This window comes from Scyliorhinus torazame, chromosome 10, assembly GCF_047496885.1.
Source record: "Scyliorhinus torazame isolate Kashiwa2021f chromosome 10, sScyTor2.1, whole genome shotgun sequence".
Taxonomy (NCBI): domain Eukaryota; kingdom Metazoa; phylum Chordata; class Chondrichthyes; order Carcharhiniformes; family Scyliorhinidae; genus Scyliorhinus; species Scyliorhinus torazame.
Genome location: NC_092716.1, coordinates 209,516,183 through 209,536,454, shown reverse-complemented (window position 1 = coordinate 209,536,454; position 20,272 = coordinate 209,516,183). Strand labels below are relative to the sequence as shown.

Here is a 20,272-nt window from a genome sequence, read left to right as displayed (position 1 = left end):
CTAGAAGCTTGCCCACTACTGATGTTAAACTGACAGGCCTGTAATTACTGGGGCTATCCTTTTAACCTTCTTTGAATAAGGGCGTAACATTTGCAATTCTCCAGTCCTCTGGCACCTGTCCTGAGTCCAGAGAAGACAGAAAGATTATGAACAGTGCTCCCACAATTTTCATGGCAACAGAGATACGTCTTAGCTAATTTCTGTGTGAGATCCAGGATATTCCAGGTTATTATTCTTAAGTCAATATTTTGGGGCATACCGGTAGGAATTATATTGACAGTCTCTTTGTTGAGTAAAGGCACCTTGTGGGATGCAACTTAACATACTGATCATAGGCCCCAAGTTTGACCTTAGCCAGTGAAGAACTAAGGGAATGCAGTTCTACAGCAGATTAAAGAGGAACATGGGGCAGAGAGTCTGTTCTTCATATCTTTCCCCATACTGTGAAGTATGTGTTTGTGAAGTAAGGACAGTAGAAGTAAAAGTTGAATTACTTGCTGATATTTATTTTCTGGGCTTACACTTGAAGAATGGCCATTTGGGTAAGGATAAGGTACCGGAGTTTGAGGACTTCAACCTTAGAAAGAAAGTGCCCTGACTAAACAGACTGGGCAGGAAATAAACTTAACTGACTTCAGTCAAATCCTGCAAATTTAATTACATTGTTTGTGAATTACAGTGCTTATGCAGATGATGTTTTCCACAGGATTTACCCCAGTGCCAATTGTATGACAATTTTCAGTTACTGCAATTTTCTCCCCCCGCTTTTCCTGGTTCATATTTATGTAATACCATGAATCCTATGTCCCTAAACAGAAGTAAAGGAGTGGATGTGCTAGTAGATCTAAGCTGCATTCCTGGCACACTCCCTTCCAGCTGAAAGAATCTCTCCCTTGCCATTTAAGGAGATGGAAACACAAAATAGTCAAGCATGCAAATACTGTGTGTATGACTTTTTTTTTCTTTCCCTTTTTTTAAACCGCTGCTATGGGCAGAATGAGTTGTTATTTTTAACTCCTTGGAATTACTTTAACATGTAAACAATCAATGAAGCAGCTTATTTTCAAAGTGATGAATGGAGTTTCGTAATGGCGCTGAATAAGATCCGTTGCCCAAGAGTAACTCATTCGAGTGACACTTTCATGAATTTATTCATTACAAATTTATTAGTAAGAACAACTTATTAATAAATATGTAACTCTCACCCCAAATCTTATTGCAATATTAAAACCAACCTTCCTTCATTTCTGTAGTAATTGTAACACTGTTATTGATATCTGCTGTCCTTCACAAAGTATATCCAACTCCTATCTTATCACTGCAATGCAAAGTCATAGACATTCTTGAGTTAATCTGGTAATACAGATACATACGGTCTTAAATTGCATGTGGCACATCCACATTAACATCAGCTAATAAATCTGCCACAGCACGATCTATCATTAGAAGGGCCCACACTGGTTTAAAAGACCGAATCCTGTAATCTGACTTAAATTGAGTCATACAAAGAAATAACCAACTTTCCTATATTTTTTTTGTGTTCGACTGTTTTTCACCCAGTTCCGGTACCTTGGGCCAATTATATCTCCAGCTGCCTACTGCATTCCCCACTGGTCCAGAGTGAGTTAACCACCATCTCACAATGACTTCAACAGAGCTGTCACTCGGTGCCTGATATGCGATATTCCATGGCTGGTATCTGCAGCTGGTCTCATGTCTCCTCCTGAGAACAGTCTAAAGCGGAGAAGTTGCCCTCCGTTTCCAGTGCCATGGAGCCATTTTTGAGGATGCTATGCAGAGGCTCCAGATTTTCTTCATTCTCTTCATTTTCTTCAGCTCTGGCAGCCAGTATTTCCGCTGCCCCTTCGCCTACCAGTGTCACCCCATCTGCCACACATGGCGGGTACTTGGCAGGATTATGATCATATGAAAACAGTTTGAGCCTTGAAAGGTGCTCCATATTAGGGAAATCGGTGATTTTATTTTTGTCCACATCAAGGATTTCTAGAAATTCCATTTTTAGTAATACCTTTGGGAAGTTCTCAAATCTATTGCCATATAACCAAAACCCACGCAGGTTTATGAACCTAACCAAGTCCTCTGGTAAAGTCTTTAGCTTGTTGTCCCCCATCTGTAGTGACCTCAGACTGGGCATATTAATTAACTGTTTGGGAAATTTTCTGAAATAGTTGCTCTCTATCCAGAGACACCTGAGATTTTCAAGATTCCTAAACTCTGGAGGTATTGTCATTAATCTATTGCTACCAAGGTAGAGTCGGGTTAGGTTCGGCATATTGCATACAACTTTAGGCACGTCCTCAAATTTGTTAAAGTCCAGTGCTAAGATCTTTAAGTTGACCAACTGCTCAAACTCATTAGGGAGGTTCTTCAGCTTGTTGTTGCTGATGTATAGCTTCTCTACATATGTGAAGGAGCAGATTGGAACTGGGAGTCTCTTTATTTTCTTGTGGCAGGCATCCAGCATCCTGTCAGCCATTACTTCATCCATGTCATTCGAAACGCAGCTCAGTTCATCATCAGAGCTGCAAGATAAGACAGAGGCAACCTTCTGAAATGCACTCCCCATTTTCATTCTTGGAGGTCAGCCCTCCCTGCACAGAAGAAAAAACAATATCAGAATTGAAAATTTATAACATAGCACAGATCATCAAAATGCCCATCTGGATGAAAAATTATCAATCATTGTAACACAGTTACAACATACCACATGATGCAAATTCTAAGACAATGTGAACTCTCACAGTTTCATCAAAAGTAATCTTTCAGGTTTAAGTTTATTAAACTGGCTGATATACCATGAGGATATTGCCTCTCAGATAACTCTTTGAAGGCTCATAAACCTATGCACTGGATTTTACGCCCCCCTGGGGACAGATTGGCAGACGGGATGTGACCATACAATAGGGCACAATGCCATGGGCACCATTCCTAGCACACACACACACCTTTCCCTGCTGACAGTTTACCCCCGGCAGGAAAGGTGTTGGGAGGTCCACCTACCCCTGAGATAAATGAGGCCCTCAAGTGGTCAATTAATGGCCACTTGCGAGCCTCCTTCACTCACTGCTGCAATTTTACCCACACTGGGGGAGGCTGGCGCCAAAAGGGCACGTCTCATTGTGTCAGCTTGTGGCTGGTCAAGGTGAGTAATGTCACCTTTACAGTCTTCTTTGCTCATCACAGGCAGCCCCACCTTGATCCCCCCGCCCCCCCTCCCCAATCCCCACACCCCAGTTTTCCACACTCCCGTCTGCTCTTTCCACCCTTCACCCCTCTTGTTGGGCCCTGCCAATTTGGCCTCGGAAAATCCCCAGGCTTAGCTCCATCGCAGCATGCCTACTTCAGAACTTACTGCAGTCCCAACAGTGACCACCCTCCCAGTGGCACTGCTGGGACCAGAGAGTTGCCAGGCATTTGATTACCCAGTAGGTCTCGGAGGCAGGACTTCCTTCCCCGTCAATCGTTAAATTGTTGCGGGACAAGTGGGTCAAACAGGAGCAAGCTCATCTTATGGCGGTGCAGGGATCGGGTGAGAGTAGGGGTGTGCGAAGACAAGGACTCAACTGTCTCTGTAAAATTCTCCACTCTTTCATGATAACTCGGATCTACAACAGTGATAAACTACTGGCATTGTCTTGGTTTAAATGTTGTCTTTCTGTCTTCATGGTAAGAATTGAATAGATTAATGAAGATGTAGTCTGACAAGAGTACTATAAAATTTAAACAAATCTTTTCCCACCTTATGCTCTATTGTTTTGGCTGTGTGTTACAAGGCTCTGTTGTGAGCATATGGAGCATGAGTCTGCGAACACTTTTAGATTTCTTTCAAACTTATTCTTCGTCATTTCATTGCTATTTATGTAATGCACAATGGAAAGGGTACAGAAGCAGTTTACTGGGATGTTGCCTGGTATGGAGGGCATTAGCTACGAGAAGAGGTTAGATAAACTCGGTCTGTTCTCACTGGAACGACAGAGGTTGAGCGGTGACCTGATAGAATATAATTAAATTGAATAGAACATTACAGCGCAGTACAGGCCCTTTGGCCCTCAATGTTGCGCCGACCTGTGAAACCAATCTAAAGCCCATCGACACTATTCTATTATCATCCACATGTTTATCCAATGACCATTTAAATGCCCTTAATGTTGGCGAATCCACTACTGTTGCAGTCATGCCCCTACTACTCTCTGAGTAAAGAACCTACTTCTGACATCTGTCCTATATCTATTCGCCCTCAATTTAAAGCTATGTCCCCTCATGCTAGCCATCACCATCTGAGGAAAAAGGCTCTCACTGTCCACCCTATCAAATGCTCTGATCATCTTGTATGCCTCTATTAAGTCACCTCTTAACCTTCTTCTCTCTAACGAAAACAGCCTCAAGTCCCTCAGCCTTTCCTCATAAGATCTTCCCTCCATACCAGGCAACATCCTGGTAAATCTCCTCTGCACACTTTCCAATGCTTCCACATCCTTCCTATAATGCGGCGACCAGAACTGCACGCAACACTCCAAATGCAGCCGCACCAGAGTTTTGTATAGCTGCAACATGACCTCATGGCTCCGAAACTCAATCCCTCTACCAATAAAAGCTAACACACCGTACGCCTTCTTAACAACCCTATCAACCTGGTTGGCAACTTTCAGGGATCTATGTACATGGACACCAAGATCTCTCTGTTCATCCACACTACCAAGAATCTTACCATTAGCCAGTACTCTGTATTCCTGTTACTCCTTCCAAAATGAATCACCTCACACTTTTCTGCATTAAACTTAATTTGCCACTTCTCAGCCCAACTCTGCAGCTTATCTATGTCCCTCTGTAACCTGCAACATCCTTCCGCATTGTCCACAACTCCACCAACTTTAGTGTCATCTGCAAATTTACTCCCCCATCCTTCTACGCCCTCCTCCAGGTCATTTATAAAAATAACAAACAACAGGTCTACAAGATTATGAGTAGCATGGATAGAGTGGATAGTCTGATGCTCTTTGCTAGGGTAGGAGAATCAGGTACCAGGGGACATGGGTTTAAAGTGCGTGGGGAAAAGTTTAGAACAGATGTGCGCGGCAAGTTTTTTCCACAGAGGGTGGTAAATATATGGAATGCGCTGCCTGGGGAGATAGTGAGAGCAGGTACGATAGCAGCATTTAAGGGACATCTAGACAAATATATGAATAGGGTGAGAATGGAAGGATATGGACTCTGTAAATGCAGACAGTTTTAGATTAGGCAGGTACCATGGTCGCGCAGGCTTGGAGAGCCGAAGGGCATGTTGCTGTGCTGTATTGTTCTTTGTTAATATAGTGCCCATGTGTAGAACCTGTGCCTATGACATTTCATCTGCCATTATTCTGCTCACTTATATATTTTATCCACATAATTTTGTAATTTTTGATCTACTGCATCCATTTCCATTGACTTCCACCAGTTTGGTACCATCAGCAAACTTGACTAATTTCCAATGAGCTTCTGAATTGAAGTCATTGGTATTTGTGGTAAGAATGCTGATCCCGGAAGCACTCCATTCAGAACCACCCCCATCTCAACACAACTCTTCCACCAGGAAACTATTGACTTCGCCCCTTTACTTACTCTTTTATCTATTCTTGAGACATATCCTGAGTCCACATAGCTTGGAGTTTAAACTAACGACATTTTGGTTGGAACTTTGTGAAATGTCTTTCAGGAAACAAGTGGCAACATGCATACAGCTTTCCACTGAATCTTCCCAGCCTGAATCCAAGTGCACTATTGTTTACGAGATCACTGTTATAGTTTTCAAATTTACTCATAATTAACTTCATTGTTTCCGACCAGATTGAACGAAAATAAATAAATCCACAGTTCTCTGTGTCCCGTTTGGTTGCTTTATCTGAAAATGAGCAGAATGTTTATCTACCAGAGTTACAAGCAACTCTAGATCCACATTAATGTTGTTGACTTGCAGAAATGGCCCAGCAAGGGCAATTAGGGATGGCCAACAAATGCTGACCTTGTCAGCGACATCCCATTAATGGATTTTATAGTGGGCTGCACGGTAGCACTGTCGCTTCTCAGCTCCAGGGTCCTAGGTTCAATTCCCGGCTTGGGCCACTGTCTGTGGGGAGTCTGCACGTTCTCCCCGTGTCTGTGTGGGTTTCTTCCGGGAGCTCCGGTTTCCACCCACAGTCCAAAGACGTGCAGGTTAGATGGATTGGCCATACTAAATGGCCCTTAGTGTCCAAAGGGGTTGGGAGGGGTTGCTGGGTTATGGGTATGGCGTCGAGGTGTGGGCTTAAGTGGGGTGCTCTTTCCAAGGGCTACTGCAGACTCGATGAGCTGAATGGCCTCCTTCTGAACTGTAAATTCTATGTCTACTCCTAATTGACTGGTATGTCAATACAGTGTTCAGTAACTTGCTCAGAATGATTGTCTCGGCCTTTTGGCTAAGGTGAGCGTGAGGTCAGGTGTAATGCCTGGATCGGGTATGTCTCTCTTGTGGTGATCATGAATTGGATTCAATTTGAATTGATTTTTGGAGCAGGCAAGGAGCTGGATTAGGGGTTTGCCCCTGTCCACACTCTGAGCTCTGGCTTTGTAACTCTGATTAAGTAATTTTTTTTTAAAAATCTGATTGTCAATGTCTTACAAATCTTCAGCAGGTGTTTCTGCGAGAGAGCACTATTTTTTTCAGTCCAAAGAGGCCCAACAGTTGCGCAAAAGGTCACAGAATTTTAAGTGCAAATCATGTTTCTGTGATTTAGCGCTACATTAAAACCTTTCTGAAAAAGCCAGCTCTGTTCATAGCATTATCATGCCCCCACAGACCAAATTAATCACCGTTGTGAGATTCTGCTAGCTGCACTCGTTTATGGGTGTGATACAAGTTTATTTTAGGCAATAAAACACCAATATGCATATTTTAAAGGCTTTTCAATATTATTTGTATTTAAATATGCTATGAAACTGACCACTGTGTGCCATTGCACCAAGTAAAGTGTTATAACCTGCCTGCTTACCATTGGCTGGGGACTAATGACAATCCCACAATCCTGTGGGAGTATGAGCTTCCCCAATGAGGGGGGCGGAGAAATCATTAGCAGACTCCCTGTATAAATAAAGCTGGCCAATTTGGAACCAGCAGGAAAGAGTAAGCAGCAAGGGAGTTGCTGCTTGCTGTGGTGATATGTTATTGTAAATAAATGTTATTTCTTTGTATCCTTGAAACTCGTGCTGGATTCTCCGTGGCCCTTACAAAACTGGTGACGAGGGTTAAAGTGAATAGCTGTCTACACTGCTGAAGCCACCAGGATACAGGTTGTTGGATACAGGTTGGAAGTTGTTTTCTATTACACCATGCCTCTGTACGGATCTTTGGATGTTTTTGATGCTGCGCTGGAAAGCTGGAACCAGTATGCACAACGGATGAGTTACTATTTCCAGGCAAACAATATCACCGAAAACGAGTGCCAGGTGGTCATATTGCTCACCGCCTGTGGCCCACATACGTTTGGGGTGATTAGGAGCCTAACGTACCCAGCTGCGCGGGACACCAAAACGTTTGATGAACTTGTGAATTTAGTGGGGCAGCATTTTAACCCAACCCCGTCCATAATAGCCCAACGTTACCGGTTTAACACCGCTGAGAGGACCCCAGGAGAATCCCTTGCCGACTTTCTATCCAGGCTACGCAGGATTGCAGAGTACTGTGACTATGGTGAGACCTTGTCAGAAATGTTACGCGACAGTTTGTTTGCGGTATTAACAATGCGGCCACCCAGAGAAAGTTGTTAGCTCAGCCAACATTGACTTTTCAACAGGCCATTCAAAAAGTATTGTCCCGAGAGAGCGCAGAACGAGGAGTGCAGGAGATACAGGGAATGGAAGTGCATGCCTTGGGGCGCAACCCCTTCCGTCCAAAAATGTCCCCACGCACTCCTGCAGTACCTTGGGCGAGACAACATCCGGATCGACGCCAGTGGCCGTCGGACATTCCTCCCCGAAGGGAGCCTTCTCTAGAACCAATGGATGAGGAGCCATGTCCATGTCAGACTTGTAGGTGCCAACCCCGTTGCGGACGCCGGTCCTGGGGGCGCCAGAGGCGCTGTCGTTCCGACCGAAATTGGGGCCAGCCCAGGGGCCGTACCTTCCATGTGGGTGACTACTCCTGAGGAAGTGGACACGGAGGACTACTGCCTGCAGCTGCATTGTGTGGCAGCTCCCCGTGTGGCCCCCATTAAGGTGACAGTACGGGTCAATGGTCACCCACTGGAGATGGAGTTGGACACTGGCGCAGCGGTCTCCGTGATCGCCCAGAGGACATTCGACCGCATCAAGCAGGGTATACAGACCCTTGCATTAACTGACACACAGGCCAGGTTGGCCACCTACACGGGGAAACCATTGGATATCGCAGGAACTATGATGACCCGTGTTGTTTATGCACGCCAGGAGGGGCGTTTCCCACTTATCGTGGTGCGCGGCCATGGGCCCAGCCTGTTGGGTCGGGACTGGTTGCGCCATTTGCGCTTGCAGTGGCAGCACATCCTCCAAACAGTTTCTGGAGGGTTGACTGAGGTGCTAGGACGATACCCAGATGTATTCCAGCCCAGTTTGGGAAAATAAAAGGGGCTGTAGCCCATATCCAAGTCTAACCAGGAGCCACGCCTATTTCCGGGCGTGCCTGGTGCCTTACACCTTGCCCAAGAAGGTAGAAGGGGAGCTCACTCGTTTGGAAACTTTGGGTATTATCAGGCCCGTCCGTTTCGCTGACTGGGCAGCACCAATTGTATCTGTAATGAAGCCAGATGCCACAGTTCGCTCGTGTGGCGACTATAAACTTACAGTGAATACAGCTTCCTGACTCGACCGATATCCAATGCCTCGCATAGAGGATCTCTACGCAAAGCTTGCAGGTGGACTCTCGTTCACAAAATTAGATATGAGTCACGCCTACCTACAGTTGGAGCTGGACCCTGCCTCCCGACCATATGTAACGATTAATGCACACCGGGGCCTGTATGAATATACACGTTTGCCCTTTGGAGTATCCTCTGCCTGCGCTATTTTTCAATGCGTTATGGAGGGCATTTTGAGAGATTTACCGCATGTTGCTGTCTACTTAGATGACGTTTTGATCACGGGGACGTCGGAGCAGGAACATTTGGAAAATCTGGAGGCTGTCCTTAGACGCTTTTCGGAGGCTGCAGTCCGTTTACGTCGCACAAAGTGCGTCTTTCAGGCAAAGGAAGTAGTCTACCTAGGTTATCAGGTGGACCGCGAAGGTTTGCACCCCGTCGCAGAGAAGGGGCGCGCGATTCAACAGGCCCCCACCCCGACTGACACTTCGCATCTTCGTTCTTTTCTCGGCCTCGTAAACTATTACGGGAAGTTCCTCCCCAATCTGGCAACTACGCTGGCCCCGTTGCATCTTCTGCTAAAGAAAAATCACACCTGGGTTTGGGGTCAGCCCCAACAGACTGCTTTCCGGTGGGTAAAACAACAATTGTCGTCGACTGGGTTACTAACCCACTATGATCCTGGATAGCCTTTGCTCGTCACATGTGATGCATCCCCATATGGTATTGGGGCCGTCCTATCCCACAAGATGGAGAACGGGGCCGAGTGGCCGATAGTTTTCGCCTCCCGCACATTGACTGCAGCGGAAAAAAAGTGTGTGCAGATCGAGAAGGAGGGCCTGGCAGTGGTCTTTGCGGTGAAACGTTTCCACCAGTACATGTATGGCCGCCACTTCACTATCGTGACTGATCATAAGCCTCCGCTGGGACTTTTCAGAGAGGATAAGCCATTACCGCCCATTGCTTCCGCACGGATCCAGCGCTGGGCTCTGTTGCTCACTGCATATGAGTATTCTCTGGAGCACAAACCAGGAACGCAGATAGCAAATGCCGACGCACTGAGCCGATTGCCTTTATCGACCGGCCCCATGTCGACCCCCACGACCGGTGAGGTGGTTGCAACCCTAAATTTTATGGACACCTTACCTGTCACGGCATCACAGACCTGTGAGTGGACCCAGACGGAGCCAGTCCTGTCAAAGGTTCGACACAGTCCTGTATGGTGGGCAGTATAGACAGCTCCCAGGCGAGTTGCGGGCATTTTCCTCCAAGCTGTCAGAATTCAGCGTGGAAGACGGCATCCTCTTGTGGGGGACCCGTGTGATTGTCCCGGAAAAAGGACAGGAGCTGATACTAAGAGACTTGCACAATGGGTATCCAGGTGTGACCAAAATGAAAATGAGATTGCCATAAAATAAACCAGTCAGCTTAAGGGCCAGTTTAAGGCTGTGGGAACACTGGTTTAAATCCCACAATGGCAGCTGTTGGAATTTAACTTCAATTAACAAAATCTGTAATTGAAAGCCAACTTGCCTGTTCCTGAATTCAGTGGCAGGCTACCTCCAGGCCACTGAGGGCCTAGGCCCATGGAAAATCCCGTCAGGCCACTCAGCTAAAGGACAACTAGGGATGAGCAATGAATGCTGGCTCAACCAAAAATGCTCACATCCCCATGAGTTCAGTGGTTACCATTTTATGGCAATCTCATGGTAATTTTTTTTGTTTACGGATATTAAAGTGAATTTTAGTCAACTTGAGGGAAAGCAGCTTTTGAAAGGGAATCCAATTTTGGTCACAGCTAACATTGATTGTGCCCAAAGAAAGAAACGCTTGGCACTTCTCCTTAGGATTTCTTTATGTTCCGAGTTAAAAGACATCTCTCCCTGCGGAAAATAAACAATATTGTAAACGTTGGAAACCCGAAACCAATCCAGAAAATGCTGGAAATACTCAGCAGGCCCGACAGCATCTGTGGAAAGGGAAATAAGAGTTATTATTTCAGGTCAATGACCTTTCATCAAAACTGGGAGAAAAAAATGAAAGATCAGGCAGGTTTAAAGCAAGGAGAGGACGGGAGGAAAGAGCAAAAAGCATAGGGCTGTGAAGGGGTGGAATTAAGGCAGAAGAGGATAAAAGCAGAATTTTCATGTTGGATGTGAGATGGGACCATTCCAACCATTGTGACCCCACCTCCGTCTTAATTCATGCGGATGTGGGCATCCCTGGTTGAGCCAGCATTTTGTCCATCCCTACTTGCCCTTGAGCTGAGTGGCCAGGCAGAATTTTCCAGGGGCCTAGGCCCTCAGTGGCCTGGAGGCTAGCCTGCCACTGAATTCAGAAACAGGCAGGTTAAAAGCCCTGACTCAATTGCCGAGAAAACCTTGACCTGGTGCTTTTAATGCATTTGGTGGCTCCTCACTGTATAGTTGAACCTTCTGGCCATTTTAAACCCTCTCCATCTCACCCTACCCCCTTACCACCCTTATCCCTCTGCCACTCTCCACACTTTGCCCTCCTCCCTCATACTCCTCACTCCTCAATCTCACCACCCACCCCTTCACCCTCATCCCCTCATCTTCATACCTCCCCCATCCCTTCACCCTCACTTCTCACCATCTCTCATCTCACCCCCCCACTCATCCTCTTTCCCTCCTTATTCCTATCACCCCCTCATCCACTTACCTTCACCCCTTAAACCCCGCACTCCCTTACTCCTCACCTTCACACCCTGATGTCTCAACTCTTCATCCCCACACCCCATCATCCTTGTTGCGCACATTGAAATTGGCCGGTACGATGTTGTGGGCATCACAGAGACGTGGCTGCAAGGGGATCAGGGCTGGGACCTAAATATACAAGGATATGTGTTCTATCGAAAGGATAGGCAGATGGGCAAAGGGGGAGGGGTTGCATTGTTAGTAAGGAATGAAGTTAAATCGATAGCAAGGAGTGATATAGAATCAGAAGCCATAGAATCTCTGTGGGTAGAGTTGACGAATCGTAAAGGTAAAAAGACACTGATGGGAGTTATGTACAGGCCCCTGAACAGTAGTCAGGATGTAAGGCAGAAATATCACAATAATCATGGGCGACTTCAATATGTACGTGGACTGGGAAATACAATTTGGTATTGGATCCCAAGAAAAGGAATTTGTGGAATGTTTAAGAGATGTTTTTTTGGAGCAGTTTGTGGTAGAGCCCATTAGGAAACAGGCAATTCTGGATTTGGTGGTGTGCAATGAGGCAGACTTGATTAGGGATCTTAAGGTGAAGGAACCCTTAGGGAGCAGTGACCACAATATGGTAGAATGTACCCTGCAGTTTGAGAGGGAGAAGCTGGCGTCAGATGTAACAGTATTACAATTAAATAAGAGTAACTACAAAGACATGAGGGAGGAGCTGGCCAGAGTTGATTGGAAAAGGAGACGAGCAAGGAAGACAGTGACACAGCAATGGCAGGAGTTTTGGGGGTAATTCGGAAGGCACAGAAGAAATTCATCACAAGGAGGAGGAGACATGCAAAGGGCAGGACAAAGCATCCATTGTTAGCAAGGGAAGTCAAGGACAGCAGAAACGAAAAAGAAAAAGGATACAAAGTGGCAAGGATTAGTGGGAAGCCAGAGGATTGGGATTCATTTAAAAGCAAGTAGAGGAAAACTAAAAGCAATAAGAGAGGCAAAAAAAGACATTGGACCACTGAAAAACGTGGCTGGAGAAGTAATAATAGGAAACAAAGAAATGGCAGAGAAACTAAATTGTTATTTTGCATCAGTCTTCACGGTGGAAGAAACCAGTGGGATGCCAGAGCTCCAGGAGAATCAGATGGCAGAGGTGAGTTCAGTGGCCATCACTAAGGAGAAGGTTCTGGGGAAACAGTAAGGTATGAAGGTGGATAAGTCACTTGGACCGGATGGTTTATATCCCAGGGTCCCAAAAGAGATAGCTGAGGAAATTGTGGAGGAATAGGTGGTGATCTTTCAGGAATCACTGGAGGCAGGAAGGGTCCCAGAGGATTGGAAAGTGGCTAATGTAACACCGCTGTTTAAGAAGGGAGGGAGGCAGAAGACGGGACATTGTAGGCCAGTTAGCCTGACTTTGGTTATTGGTAAGATTTTAGTCTGTTATTAAAGATGAGATCGCGAAGTACTTGGAAGTACATGATAAAATAGGTCTGAGTCAGCACGGCTTTGTCAAAGAGAGATCATGTCTGACAAATCTGTTAAGAGTTCTTTGAAGAGGTAACAAGGAAGTTAGACAAAGGAGAACCAGTGGACGTGATTTATTTAGATTTCCAGAAGGCCTTTGACAAGGCGCCACATAGTTAAATACGTTAAGAGCCCATGGTGTTAAGGGTAAGATCCTGGCATGGATAGAGGATTGGCTGACTGGCAGAAGGCAGAGAGTGGGGGTAAAGGGGTCTTTTCAGGTTGGCAGCTGGTGATTAGCGATGTGCCTCAGGAGTCTGTGCTGGGACCACAGCTTTTTACAATATACATTAATGATCTGGAAGAAGGAACTGAAAGCATTGTTGCTAAATTTGCAGATGATACAAAGATTTGTAGAGGAACAGGTAGTATTGAGGAAGCAAGGGGGCTGCAGAAGGATGTGGACAAGCTAGGAGAGTGGGCAATGAAGTGGCAAATGAAATACAATGTGGAAAAGTGTGAGGTTATGCACTTTGGAATGAGGAATTTAGGCATAGACTATTTTCTAAATGGGGAAATGCTTAGGAAATCAGAAGCACAAAGGGACTTGGAAGTCCTTGTCCACGATTCTCTTCAGGTTAAGGTGCAGGTTCAGTCAGCAGTTAAGAAGGCAATTGCAATGTTAGCCTTCATGTCAAGAGGGCTAGAATACAACACCAGGAATGTACTTCTGAGGCTGCATAAGGCTCTGGTCAGACCCCATTTGGAGTATTGTGAACAGTTTTGGACGCCGTATCTAAGGAAGGATCTGCTGGCCTTAGAAAGGGTCCAGAGGAGGTTCACAAGAATGATCCCTGGAATGAAGAGCTTGTCGTATGAGGAACGGTTGAGGACTCTGGGTCTGTACTCATTGGAGTTTAGAAGGATGAGGGGAGATCTTATTGAAACTTACAGGATACTGCAAGGCCCGGATAGAGTGGATGTGGAGAGAATATTTCCACTTGTAGATAAAACTAGAACCAGAGGACACCATCTGAGACTAAAGGGACGATCCTTTAAAACAGAGATGAGGAGGAATTTCTTCAGCCAGAGGGTGGTGAATCTGTGGAACTCTTTGCTGCAGAAGGCTGTGGAGGCCAAATCATTGAGTGTCTTTAAGACAGAGATAGATAGGTTCTTGATTAATAAAGGATCAGGGGTTTTGGGGAGAAGGCAGGAGAATGGGGATGAGAAAATATCAGCCATGATTGAATGGCGGAGCAGACTCGATGGGCCAAGTGGCCTAATTCTGCTCCTATGTCTTATGGTCTTATCCTCCTCATTCCCTTCCCCTCACCTTCCTCACTCGTCCCCCTCTTCCCTTTCACTCCTCTCACCCTCAACTTGCTCCCCAATAATCCACTGTACGAAAGGAATTCACAAGTTCCATTATGTCAGCTGGGTGCAGTTGAATAGTTCATAAAACTCCCTGAGTAAACAAACAGACTCTTCAAACAGCTGTAATAACAATCAAACACATGTAAAATGATAAAGTATCGGACTGTAACCAAGAACCCATAAAACTCCAGGTGTAAACAAACAGACTTTAGAACTGGATCACGACAGCTGACCTAGACTGAATTCATAAGAGCAATGGGAACAGATTACACATTTACACTTGGTTATCATACTATGTCACCATTTCAGTTTGAAATATACTCTACCTTGTTACCCATTAGATTCACTTTTTAAAAAACTGATCTGAAGACTTTTCCATATTTATAATGTTGATATTTTACTTATCATTTTGCCATTTGGTAGAAGATACAATCAGGCAAATACATTGACCTGAATTTTCAAGAAGATGAGAGGTCTTTGAAACGATGGGGTTGGGCCCCAAATCAGGATGTCCCGCCCTCATGTCTGGCACTCCCCATTTTCACATGCAGAGTTCATGGTGGTATATTTAAAAGTGCAGTTGCCTTCACGCAGAAACAGTTTTTGTCGTCAAGGTTTCTGAAGTGCAGCTTGTGGGGTTTATGAATTTGAGGAAAAGGTCACAATGTACCAAAGTTCTTTGGAGAGATCAGGTACCATTTTGGGATTTTTAACAGTGGATTTAATGTGCATAAAAGGTGAATAAGGTCTGTGGAACTGTCTAGTTATTTAAATTTCATGCTCTTTAAATTTTAAAAAGAAAGGGTCTTCTGTGTCTCTCAGGTGAAGAACAAATCAGTGCTCGCAACTTCAAAAGTTATTTGTTGATGTAAGCCTGAGGCTATCATTATTGAATTACTATAATATAATAATCTTTATTGTCCCAAGTAGTCTTACATTAACACTGCAATGAAGTTGCTGTGAAAAGCTTCTAGTCGCCGCATTCTGGCACCTGTTCAGGTACACAGAGTGAGAATACAGAATGTCCAAATTACCTCACAACATGACTTTTGGGAGGAAACCGGAGCACCCGGAGGACATCCATGCAGACACAGGGAGAACGTGCAGACTCCGCACAGACGGTGACCCAAGCCGGGAGTCGAACCTGGGAACCTGGCGCTGTGAAGCAACAGTGTTAACAACTGTGCTACCGTGCTGCCTACTGCTTGACTGCTTCCACTACCGATCATTATTACACTTAATTCACCTTTTGGTTGGCAGTTCAGAGAGGTTGTTAAGGGATTAATTGTCTTTGATGTGGGGTTATGAGTAAAAATGTTTGTTTTTATAAAGGATTATTTACTTAAATTGTATTGAATGGCTTTTATCAATGAGATTGTTTATATAGTGGAATCTGTGATAGGTATTTAGAACTTAATGTTACTTCGTCTCAGGATGACTTCTGAGGTCTACTCATGGTGATACCGGGTGAGTTGACAGAGAAAGTGTAAGGAAAAAGAGTGATGAGTGGGTCATGGGTTGACATGTGTACTAAGTTGGCATAGGTGACATAGCATGCCATGGAGGGAGGGCAGAGGTGCATAGGTTAGCATGGGGCCATGTGAGGTGGTGGGTGGGGCATAGGTGGCATGAGGTTAGTATGGGAATGAGGCATGAGCAATGTGTGTGGGATATGGTTGTTGGCTAGAGGGCCTATCTACTGCATCTGGGATGAAGTCCCAGAGAGTCAAGGTGGACTGTGACATTCAACGGACCTTGTAGCTGCACGGTTTCTGGGGCTGGCGGGCCCAACTCCAACATGCACTTGTCTGTCCGGAATGAAAATCAGGCTGGTCTGAGAAATGTTTCCTCCGTCGGGTCTGGGAAGTTACATCTTCCAATCAAAGCACTATCATAAATCACCTTACTGAACATGGATACAATTAATGCTACAGCATTTCATGGTGAATGTTAAGGTTTGCCTCTATACCTGTGCTTTTAACAAGGTCTACCTTTGCATTCTATGCCAACTGTTTTAATACACTTATTCTTGTTATTATTTAATCCAGAGAATACCTGTCCCTTCTTCCTTGCAGGAGTTGAAAGGCTGTTTTTTCTCTTTATTTATTTTCTGTTCATTGCTTAATCCATTTATGGTCATCCACATTTTGGTCATTTATCCTAAAAGGTCAGCACTATGCCTTGAAATAAATCCCATGAAGATAGCTTGATGCACAAATGCACTGGGCCATAAATGTGAGCTCATGTTCATAGTTTTCTCATGTGCTTCAGCTCCTTGTATTAGTTGTGGTCATTAGGATCCGGCATAGTATGAAGATGAGGAACTGTCTCAAAGACATTCAGTCATGTTGGACAATCTCATTCTAACCTAACAGTTGTTTGCACGAAAGGTACATTTGCCAGAAAAAATCTCAGAGAATAAAACATTAGGGATGTTCAAAATGCAATTGGCTACAATAAAGGGAATATTAGTGGAGGGCCAAATAGTTTGTTTTGCCTCTTTGACTTCTCTTTTGTCCATCTGTTGGAATATCACAAACAGATGTTCTACGGTGGGTCAACAGTCTCACGGAGAATAATACATGAGTAGACAGACCTCGAGAACAAAAAGCAATGCAAATAAAGGAGGGGCAAAATAAATAAATTGCATAAATGTACATCAAATTGTGTTCCAGAAACCGGCAAATGACTTGATAGTGGCTATGTTAGTTAGATCCGTAATTGCCCACTTGTGTTTCTTAATCAAAATGGAAGAGTTAATAACATCACAGGTTGATTTAGCTCAGGGTTTAGCTCAATGGGCTAGACAGCTGGTTGGTGATGCAGAACAAAGGCCAGCAGCGCGGGTTCAATTCCCGTACCAGCTGAGAATTCTGAATTCTCCCTCTGTGTGCCGCCCTCTGTGTGCCGGAATGTAACGACTAGGGGCTTTTCACAGAAACTTCATTGCAGTGTTAATGTAAGCATACTTGTGACATTATAGATTATTTACTTTATATTTTTATTTTCCTCACAGAATCATTCCCATTTCCCAACCCCACAAAAACTGGTGTCGTTGGAGTTGAGACCTAAGACTTATTTGTCGATATGGAGGCAGTTGCTAACACAACAGCAACCTAAAACTTGCATTTGTATAAGGGGCTAGATTCTCCAGTTCCCCAACCATGTGTTTTCCGACAGTACACAATTCACTGGCGGCAGCAGTCTATATTCCCGCCGTTTGTCAATGGAATTTCCCAATGAAGCCACTCCATGTCACCAGGAAACCCATGGGCGGGGGTGCGTTGCCGGCAGGAAAATGAACCGCAATGGCCGGAGAATTCCAACCAAGGCCTTTAACATGGCAGGAGAAGAAACAAAAAAGAACTGTGTGAAAAGAATCAGAATTTAAAATGCCTGACAAGATAGCTCTTTCTGCTTATCAACATGCGGGATACTGGGGTGATAGAATTGGACACTTCCTAATTTTGAATATTTCGGGTATTTCTCCCAATGTGATAGGCAGCATAAATATAAAGTGGTACCCCTTATGGTCTTATGACATCCATGAGAGAAGGTTGACATTGTCCACTGTGAACTTTCAGGAGCCAGATGCATTTAATATTTCTCTCTATGTCTGTGTGGGTTTCCTCCCGGGTGCTCCGGTTTCCTCCCACAAGTCACGAAAGACGTGCTTGTTAGGTGAATTGGACATTCTGAATTCTCCCTCCGGCGCCGGAATGTGGCACCTTGGGGCTTTTCACAGTTACTTCATTGCAGTGTTAATGTAAGCCTACTTGTGATCCAATTGGAAACAGAAAACCACAAGTGTTCAAGCAGTTCTGATCAATACTCCTAATTCGGAAGTGTGTGAATGCATGCTTTTGTGAGGGCCACGAAGAATCCAGCACGAGTTTTAAGGATACAAAGTAATAACATTTATTTACAATAACATATATATATATATATATATATATATATATATAACAGCAGCAGCAACTTCCCTTGCTGCACACTCCTTCCTGCTGTTTCTAAACTGGCCAGCTTTATTTATACAAGAGTTCACTAATGGTTTCTCCGCCCCCCTCATTGGGGAAGCTCATACTCCCACAGGATTGTGGGATTGTCATTAGTCCCCAGCCAATGGTAAGTAGGCAGGTTATAACACATGCGTAACTAACAGGGCTATAAGGTAAAACTGATAGATTTTTGTTGCGACAAAGCTGTCGGAAGTTTGTATATCAGAAAGTAGCGAAAGCCGTACCCGTATTTACAGCACCGCCTTAATACCCCTGTCCCAAATTTGAAGAGCAGCATTCGGATAGGAAAGATGGCAATGCAGGCAATGCAGCGCCTCATTAACCCAGAGGAATTTGCGGTCCCAGCGACCAGCAGCAGTAGAGTGGGACAATGTCGCATTTGGGAGGAAGAGATCAGGAAGTATCTCAAAGGGAAAGGATGGCCCCTTTGGAATTAATTCTGTGACAACGAGGAATCTGGTCCCGGGAGTATAGGACATACTTGGTGGGAGAACCTAAGCGAGATCCACAAAAAGAGCTTAGGGAAAGCTCGCAAGCCGATGGCAATCGTGTCCTGCTTGGCACAATTGCGAGGCACAGAGGAGGTCGTTAGGATGCTCCGGAAAGAAGTTGAGGGCATACATCGAATGAGTAAGGTCGATGTAAGCGAGGTAGAAAAGAAGAATTTAGAATTGAGAAGGAAATTGGCAGCAAAAGATTGAGGTGGAGGACGCCAAAAGGGCACACCAGTCATGTCTGGCGTACTTAAGCAGCTTCCAGTCTCAATATGAAAAGGCCTATCAGGACACGCAACGTGCAGTCCTGAAGAAAACAGGAAAGCAGGTAGAGGCATTACAGAGACAGTGCAGCGATCTAAAGGCAGCATTAAGAGCACTCCATGCTGCCATCACAGAACAAAGACAAAGCACGCTAGATCACGCAAAGTGCCGGAAGCAGATTGCAGAGCTGCAATCGCTGCTTTCAGTTCAGAAAGGTTTCCAGGAAACCTTTGGAGAAAAATTAGATCAGGAAGATGGCCCTGATTGGGAAGAATTGAACGAAACAGCGCAGAGATATGTTCAGGGAACATGTGCGCAGGGAAAGCCACCAAAAAGGAAAGCGCCCCAACCCCCCACACAGCAGATAGTTCAAGCTCCAATGAACCCACTCACCACCCACCGCACAGCCACATCGGACGATGCGGAATTTCTATACTCCACCCCCTTAACAGTGGACCCAATTACGGGACGCGTGCAATAAGATCACACTGTTCCTCCCCACCTCAAACCCCCACATTTCTTTGCCACAGTCAAGCATCAGGCGACCATGTACGGCGTGGATGAGCGAGAGCATGTAAAGCTCACAGTTTTAAGTTTAGACCCTTCAGTAGCAGCAGCCCTTCCCGACCCACAGAATGTAGGAGGAGGCACCCTTGCATAAATGCATACCGCGATCCTGGATGCGATCGGGTATAACCGGGGTGACCCCGTAGATGTCCTCAAAAAATGTAGGCAAAAGAAATCCGAGCACCCCACAACGTTTGCTGGACAACTATGGATCCACTTTGCAGCAGTCTTTGGAGACTTAGACTGTGCCCATTTGTCCTCAGACAGCATGGCCAAATGGACCCGCACCCTTATCTCCCATAGCACAGAAACAGGACAGAAAGCTTGCACGAGTTATGATCCCTCAGAGGAGGCCCATAACGAGAAGTGGGTAGTGAAAAGATTGTCCCGCGCTTGGGAGCAATCTATACAAAGCAAACCCGCAGTCACGAATCCCGAGGAAAAGCAGGCCACCGCAGATATACAGGCAGTAAAAACACACCAGAACCCCGCATGGGTGAAGGAAGGAACAGCCCCCCACAGAAACCACCGGAATGTTA

At 45.2% G+C, this 20,272-nt stretch overlaps 1 protein-coding gene across 3 annotated transcripts in view; it reads right to left on the bottom strand.

Moving 5' to 3' along the window:
• Window positions 1-485: 485 nt before the first annotated feature.
• LOC140384548 (uncharacterized) overlaps window positions 486-20,272 on the bottom strand; it is a 52,698-nt gene continuing 32,911 nt past the window's right edge. For all 3 annotated transcript variants that reach the window (XM_072466348.1, XM_072466347.1, XM_072466346.1), the window contains one exon: window positions 486-2,612. In XM_072466348.1, the coding sequence (XP_072322449.1) occupies window positions 1,712-2,593 (882 nt within the window). In that variant the 5' untranslated portion in view covers window positions 2,594-2,612 and the 3' untranslated portion in view covers window positions 486-1,711. The remainder of the gene's footprint in view (window positions 2,613-20,272) is intronic.